At 38.4% G+C, this 8,619-nt stretch overlaps 1 protein-coding gene across 6 annotated transcripts in view; it reads right to left on the bottom strand.

Annotated features, from left to right (window-relative positions):
* Positions 1–1,498: 1,498 nt before the first annotated feature.
* The window catches only part of RHOT1 (ras homolog family member T1), a 63,495-nt gene continuing 56,374 nt past the window's right edge, over positions 1,499–8,619 (bottom strand). For 2 of the 6 annotated variants that reach the window (XM_080825982.1, XM_080825978.1), the window contains 2 exons: positions 4,129–4,272; positions 1,505–2,605 (listed from right to left, as the gene is read on the bottom strand). In XM_080825982.1, the coding sequence (XP_080682108.1) occupies positions 2,488–2,605; positions 4,129–4,272 (262 nt within the window). In that variant the 3' untranslated portion in view covers positions 1,505–2,487. Of the gene's footprint in view, positions 2,606–4,128; positions 4,273–8,619 lie in introns of all 6 variants that reach the window. The other 4 variants (XM_080825983.1, XM_080825980.1, XM_080825981.1 and 1 more) reach the window with 3 other exon arrangements.

Here is an 8,619-nt window from a genome sequence, read left to right as displayed (position 1 = left end):
TAAGTAAGGCTAAGTTACTACATTATGCCATAGGACCGCAAACCTTCGAAGTGATGTTCCTTCATATGACTGCCTCACTGTTCATTAAAATACTGCAGCAAGGGTGCCTGGGCAGCTCAGTGGGTTAAACCTCTGCCTTCGGCTCAGGTCATGATCTCAGGGTCCTGGGATCAAGCCCCGCATCAGGCTCTCTGCTCAGCAGGGAGCCTGCTTCCTCCTCTCTCTCTGCCTGCCTCTCTGCCTGCTTGTGATCTCTGTCTGTCAAATAAATAAATAAAATCTTTAAAAAAAGAAAATACTGCAGCAAGCAGGGACGCCTGGGTGGCTCAGTTGGTTAAGCATCCGACTCCTTATTTCGGCTCAGGCCGAGAGTTTGAGACTTGCATTGGGCTCCGTGCTCAGCAGGGAGTCTGCCCCCCGCCAAGTAAGTAAATAAATAAATAAATCTTGGGGAAAAAAAAATTGTAGCAAGCAGCCTCAGAACCATCCATTAAAGACAGGATGCCATTGGTGCAAAGAGCAAAATTTTCTTTCCAATCCTCAAGTTCCTATTTTCCTCATTTTCCCTTGGTGCTCTTACAGCTTGCATCTTCTGAGAGTAAACCGTAAAAGCCAGAAGAAGCCTATCGCTTTATTTATTCACGTATTTCCTCATATTAACTGGGAGCATTCCCCCTGCAAGCCCGCCCCCCTGCACTTGCTGATGGGACTAGAAGGTTGCTGGGCTTAGTAGGGGGGACGGGTCAAGAGCAGGTGAGACGGGGGTGGGGGAGGCGTGCTGCTGGCCTTCTTGTCAGTTGGACACTTGAGCTTCGAATGAAAAGACTGAGAGAGAAAAGTCTACATATATAAACATCACTTTTCACATCTTGGCAAACTACCTTCCTCAGTTTCTCACAAACATATCAATCTATAAAGTGTATCCATTTGAGTCTGAACAGGGAAGAACTTGGAAGGAAAGAACTGACTCATTGGAGGCTGTGTAACTGACGCATGTAAACAGGAGGCTCCCAGAAGACAAAAACGAGGAGTCAACAGATTTCTGCTTAACTTTCCCTTTCCTCAATTTTAGAATAGAAATGGGAAGTGGGGGGACAGAGAAGTACGCAGCTAAATACAGCACAGGTCATTTTACAAGTGTAGAGCGCATAAGTTACGCTGTTTCCAGCTGCTCAGGGAGTGTGATCTTTGGACGTCCATCAGAACAGCAAAAAGGAAGAAAAAAATCCATGTTAGAGGCGCGGATAAACACGTATGTCACAGCCGAAACCACATGAGCTAGGTGTATGCGGGAGAACACAACTGGCCTCCTCAAAGAATAGATCTGCCCACAGCTTTCAAAGAGACTTCCTCTTCTACATACAAATCATACTGGTCTTCTTACCTAATGAGTATTATCTGCTTGAACAAAAAATAATTTTCAAGGTAAGAAAGATAAAAACCAGAGGATTTCATTCACACCTGCACAGGAATATTGACTTCGTAAGACAAGAAAACTCAAGGTCACGGTACACAGCAGTTATTTATTTAAATACTCGAAAAGGTTGATGATGGAAAAAAATAGGTTTATCATGAGAGTTTATGTTCACTGGATTTATTTTATCATTTAAAAAAGTGCTGCCTCCGGGTTATCCTAGCCAGATAGAGAACACTTTACGACACATGCAGCCACTGTAGGACACTATCATAGACACGGGCGTTAGAGAATGACATACACTGGGGGAGGAAATTCAGTAGTAGTAATGGCGACTGTTTATTTAAACTAAAAACATTGATAATATACAAATCTTTTTTCTCATTTGATTGAAAGGGCTATAAAATTCTACATACAGACAAAGGAAGCAACATAATCATATAGGTCACGCCCCCGCTAACTGCCTTTAACTCACTCCTTCCTTCAAGAAGCACTTCACTCAGCTAGGCAACTTTCTAGACTGCACGAGGGCTTCGAGGCTGGCCTACCACAAGTGACTGAAAGAGAGGTGCGAGCTGACCAGGACTCCTCTGTTCTTAAAAATGGAGAGAAAATGGCAAATTGTGCCTCGTGTTCTTTACAGAACCCAAAGGATCATTCTGAGTAAAATGTGAAATAAATAAGTGATCCATGAGTAAATACAATCTCAGAGCTGACTTAGACCTAGGAGAGTGAGTCAACCGAACACTAACAATACCACGTAGAAACATCTAGAAACATCATTTCTAGAATTCAGGTTGGGAGACCATATCTTGCCTGAATATGTACATTATTTACAAAATATTCCCTTTTGGCCTCTGAAATTTAGCCATTTGAGTTTGGCTGTTAAGCTCTTTCTTTCCATATGCTAGCCAATACTGCAGTTATAACTATCATTAAAATACTCTAATGCATGAATTACAAATATTAATAAAGTAACTCTGCATGTATAAATATCTCAATATTTCTAGCAGAATTTAAAGCATACATAAATACATAAAAGTATTTGTTTTTGGTAGGGCATTTTTTTTTAATCATCGCTGTTTCAACAATGCTTTGTACATAGCAAAACCCAAAACTGCAAAAACAGTAGCACCAAAACTTGCTCGAAGCCAAAACGTGGAGCTCTTGAGGTCAGCTTGTGTCACGTGCCTGTAGTCAGAAAATATAATTAATGTTCAAAACATGATTAGTATGAAAATACCAATTACATTAACAGTCTACTTTTAGGGAAGTATTAGCACACTTGTCAGGCTAATTGCATACAGTAATGCTTACCAAAAATATTTATCAATAGAGCCACACGTACATTGCTTAGATAATCACTATCTTTCGACATAACGTAGACATTAATAAAGACGAATGTCTTTACAATTAGCTACTACGTGGGAGTAATCAACATCTAAAATTTTAGACATTTTCTTCACATGGAAAATGGAGAACGTAGACAAATCAACCTACTACTTTTTAATCCCACCATGGTCCTTCAAAATGAGAGGTAAAACCGAGATCTCACAATTTTGAGAGTCCATTTCATGGAACTTAGTATGCGATCTCCTGCCCAGGAATCAAAAGCTATCGTGTAAGCAGTTAAGCGACAAGTGACCATACTTTTCTAAGAGCAATGCTTAAAGTCAACTTTAAAAACACTGAGCCCCAGAAAAAATTTACCCAAAAAATCCCAAAGGGGATAGGGAAGATTTACCAGTTCGCATTAATTGGTTACTGCTGGTTAAAGAAAGAAAATTCAGAATAAAACAAAACAACAAAAAAATAAATAAAACAAAAAAACCAACCCTGATATTAGTCAGACAGGCAGTGACAATGGTACCAACTAAAGGACATCATGTAACGTGATGGACTGAAAGGTAAATGACATAAAAGAAGCTGTATTATGCATGACAAGAACAGGGACAGCCTGTACCACAAACTGGGTTTGTGAGCATGCTCAGTTAATGACACTGCTAAGCACCTTCAAGGTTCTCAAGTATGACAGCTTACCATAAAGAGGATAATGCTTGAAAGCGAAAGTTGGCATATTTTATTCAAGGGTCACTGGAGTTTTAGTTAAATGAGCACAACTGAGGAGATGTAGAAAACTTATAGAATTAAGAGCTTAGAGAGACTGTCTAGTTCAGGTTATTTCACAAGTAGGAAACAAACAGCTTTGAAGCAAAAGTCAGACATCGTTAAAAGACCAGGACACCGACATATGCAAAAGAGTTAAGAGCCAAGAATATCAACTGTACAAAACGACTTTGCCTCAGTAATCGTCAGAGTGCCGATCGGATCAGTTATCACAAAATGCAATCTGCCCATTCTAGAAACAAGTCTACAACACAGGCCAGAGTGCTCCATGCTTATCACCATGGCAAAACAACACACAGCACTCCAATTTCTTATTCTCCCCAGCTCCTTAAAAAAAAGAAGAAGAAGAAGAAGAAGAAGAAGGAGAAAGAAAGAAAAAAGGAAAGAAAGAAAAAATCACTCCTGACATATTATTTTACAAAACAAAGTGATAACACGGGTTCATTCCACCTTGTGAGTTAGTTCCTCCAACAGGCAATGTTTTATTTATTTATTTATTTCCAGTTAGGGAAGAAAATTCGTAGGTTTCAGTTTTCCAGCTGGAAAAACTCCAACAAGGCCAACCCACTGGTTGTGGGAAATGTTACCTGGCTTCAAGAAAAAGTGGACCATGAGATGACGCCATGAAGATGGAATCTTCTACAGAGCGGACGGCGTGCACCTGGTGAGTAATACTGCCTTCGTCGTCTGCTAACAGCATGGCACCCCACTCAGCTACCCGGGCTCTTAACCTTTTATACACATGCACACAGTTTGCAGTTCACAGCAGAGCTCACAAGAGAAGGGGACTGAAAATAACATCTCTCAATTAAACATCCCACACAGAAATTGAGTTGCCACCCTAATATGATGCATCTCATGCTTTCTATATTTAAAATAAATGTATTCTGTAACAAATTGCCAAACTTCAAAAAAAAAAGTATCTATGGGTACTTTTCAGAAATACTCACATATTAGGAAAGAAAACCTAAGGCTGTTATGTACATTCTCTATATATCCCTTCGAGGCTCGTTCTGCTAGATCTGAAACACCAAGAAAAGCCCTGGAAACCAGTTCCTCAGCAGGGCCTGATGGGAGGTGGTGACCGTAAGTATTCATCAAAATGAGGTTAACGACTATGAGTCAGGAAATTGACCGATGCTTCTAACTGCAGACCACCAACAACTGCAAACATGAGTCTGCAAAAAATGGAGTCCAAACTCAGGGACTCCCGGAGACCAATGATGAGAGTTTCGAAGTCTGTAACTCCCAATCAATAGAGACGTGTAGAATTTAGAGTGAGAAACAGGCTAAAAAGGCAGGAGAGCTTTTGCTTCACCTTTGGTCTCTCTCTGATTTTGATGCATCTTCACTGATGAAGGATTTTTGAGATTTCTTTTACATTTTTTTCTTTTTTAATTTGGGAAAGAAAAGGGCTAGGATTACGGCTAGCTGTCATCACGGTAAAATCAGTCAAAATGATTTCTCATAAATAGTTTTCAAGTATGGAATCGGTTTCACATAACTCCCTTTGTTGTATTTTAAGCAAGTATTACCATTCGTGAACTAATATATTCTGACTTTATTGCTTTATTTTTGCATTTCAAGATAGTAATTACTGTTTTCCCCAAGCTACAGTATAGCCTTCTATAGGCAGAATAGCAGTTCATGTTTATATATAAGAAACAATAAAGATACACAGTCAAGATGTACCCAGTTTAAAACTTAAGGCAACTATTAACTCATAAGATACATTTCAATGACTCCATCAACCTTATAGTGGTTACTTAAGATACCTGTAGACATGGGAAGCTACTTAGAGACCTATTTTATGCAGTTAGCATGTGCATTTAAGAGGTGCACTAACCAGGCTCTCTATATATGACAAAGCATTGATAATTGATGGCACACTCGTCACTGCCTAGCTGACTGACAGCACCTGGAGAAAGAACAGTGAGACGATCTTAACTGTACTCCCTAAGTATGAGACCTGAGCCATGTTTGCCACTTCAGGTCTCAAGCTGAAAGCAGAGCAATAGTTTCATGAAGCTGCCTCCTAGTTCATTTCTAAACTCAAGCAAAAATAATTCTTTCACAATTCAAAAGTATAATTCTTTCAAAATGACTCACATAAAATATCATTCTAGAATAAATTATCTTATGGCATGCTTTTTTTTCTTTTTAGTTTATTATTATTTTTTTACTGTCAAAAAGGTAATAGATGCTCATTATAAGATACGAGGAAAATGAAAGTAGGAAGAAAAAAAAATCACCGAGAGTCCCATCACCTAAGGCAACTAATTAAAATGTAGGGCATTTCCTTTTACTTTTTCTATGTGTTTCTTACACAGCTGCAAACACAATGTGAATAAATTATAAAATTTTATATCTTTTTAAAATTTACTATTATGTAAGGACTTTTTCATAAATTACAGAAACCTCATTTTAACAGCTTTACTGTATCTGATTCCCCTGTGGGTGGCGGTCTCTACTTACTGGTGAGTATAACTAAAGGATGAATATACTTCTACATAAGATTTTTCTCTGTATTTAGTAGAGCTTCCTTAAGAGACTTCCCAAAAATGAGTATTACAAGGTCAAAAATGTGTGTGCATGTGTACATATAAAGATTCTCTTTAAAAAATCTTACTGAGGGACTCCTGGGTGGCTCAGTTGGTTAAGCATCTGCCTTCTGCACAGGTCATGGCTCCCTGCTGAGCAGGGAACCTGCTTCTCCCTCTGCCTGCCTCCTCCCCTGCTTGTGCCCCTTCTCTCTCTCTCTCTCTGACAAATAAATAAAACCTTAAAAAAAATAAAAATAAAATAAAAAATAATCTATTGATATACCAGAATCACATCTTCCTTCTCTATGTACAATAATTTAGTTCAGCAGTATCTCTTATTAGAACATAAGAAATAATGACAAAATGCTGGAATAAAATCCTTAATCATCTGAAGCTTGTCAGAGCTTCTAAGTTCTTAGGTGGAAAATTCTTCATATTGGATGCTGGCTTTCTGCTTAGAAATCCTGAGGGCCCATATGCCAATCAGATGCCAAGCGCTTTTTTTTCTTTCTTTAAAGTAGGCCAAATGTGGGGCTTGAACTCACAAGCCCCAGGCCTAATGTGGGGCTTGAACTCACAACCTGGTGATCAAAAGTTGCATGCTCTACTGACTGAGCCAGGCATGCACCCCTACACTGCTACTTTTAATAAGGTGGAGAGAAGGAAAGGTTTCAAACTTCAGGCAATAAAGGCTTAAATTAAGAAGTGTCTGTGTGAACAGTCACACAAGGCATATAGGAGAGTGACCACAATTCCTATGGACCTCTGTACAGAACGCCATAAAACAGGCAGACAAGATACTTTTGATTCACTCTGCAATTTACGACATATATAAGAACATGAGTTAAAATTTTTATTGGTTCAGTGTATTTGACCAATAATAAAAGGAATGGTTATCAGTTGCACTATTTAGAAACAAAATAATCAAATTCTAAAGGGCTCAATGGAATTAACCCATTTTAGCTATTCCCAAATAGGGTATTTTTAATACTGTTTTTTATAACATGTCCCAGGTCTTTATATATCTGGGATATAAACACTATATGGCAGAGACCTAAAAGTCTGCAAAGATTAGAATTTAAGGAAGGCGGGGGGGTGGGGATCCAGAAAGGTCCAGATGTCAGTTGCAGGCTCTTATGAGGAGGAAAGAAAAGTTCAGCGGAGCGAACTCAAGGCAGCGAAGAGCAGTCCCATCCAGGCGCTTTTACCAGCTGTCTGTGCAACTTTGCAGAAATAAATGCGAATTTCCTCGATTGCATTCTTCTCATCTCACCACCCGATCCTTTCCAAACCCAAAGCAGAGATGTACTGATGCAGAAATATGAATGTTCTTCTAATTTTCTAATTCTACCCACATATGGATTTCAAGTAGGAATTTTTAAGTTAATACTTTGCAACCGCCTCTGTAACTAATGCACGGAACCTAGTCACTAGGACTCACAGATAGCACATACAGCTTTTTCCTAGTTGCACTTCCGTAGCTCAAGTTAAAACCTGTACCGAGGTCACCAAAACTAGAGTTAAATGTTCTGGTTTTGAATATTTCGCTTGTTTTTTAAAGTCTTCTGGGCCTCCCTGCTTTTATTCCTCTCAATGTTTTCTTGGTGTTTTGTTTTTGCCTGGTGAAGTGTCTTTTACCTTTGTTTCTGATAATAATGCCATTACTCTTAATAATAATTTTAACAACAATTATCTTAGTGAACTAGAGCTAGTTCTGGAACTAGCAGATGAACTGCAACACAAATCATAAGGCAGCTGTTAACTGAGCATGCCTAAATAGTAACATACTTTGGAAAAGGACGTAAATGTGCATCAATGTCAAGAAATGCTTCACCAAGCATTAGAAGAACCAAAATTTACAGATGACCATAGATACATGGGAAACACATAATATCTCTATGTTATCTACTGATACTAAAAAATCAGAACAAACTCTACCTTGTGGCATCCTTTAATATTCTAACCAAATGGCAAAAAATTTTTAAATGTATAAGCAAGCAGCTTACTTAATGAGAATCTGTAACATAAGCTCTTGCATAATTTTAAACATAGCACTCTGTATTCTAATTAAAAGAAATGTCTTATAAGGACCTTGATACAAGGGAACATATAAGTTTCATATGAAACCAAAACACAGGACAGGCTTTGTTGGATATAATAGTTCACTATTACATAATATCCTAAGAACTCTTACATTCCCAGAAGACTCTCTAGGACGTTAAGATTTCTAAGTATCTATCCTCCTCATAATGCAATCCTATGAAAAGGCAGTTCCTTTCAGTGTGACAATAATAAAATCCTTTCTTCCAAAAAGGGACTCCTATTAAGTAAAATGGTTTTAAAGTACATGAAGGAGCAACTTAGGTGATTATTAAAGCAATATGGGCAAATATCATTAATAAATGGCTTAAAATAAATGGCACATACACCCAATTTTAAAAACGCATTAAAAAAATAGGGCAAAGAATTCAATGGCCACAATGACCGTCCATCATACCTTTGGGTTGCTTAAGCACTCACTGTGATCTATGCACT

Source organism: Martes martes, assembly GCF_963455335.1.
Source record: "Martes martes genome assembly, chromosome: 16".
NCBI classification, from domain to species: domain Eukaryota; kingdom Metazoa; phylum Chordata; class Mammalia; order Carnivora; family Mustelidae; genus Martes; species Martes martes.
The sequence above is the reverse complement of the archived record's forward strand: the minus strand, read 5'-3'. Positions and strand labels throughout refer to the sequence as shown.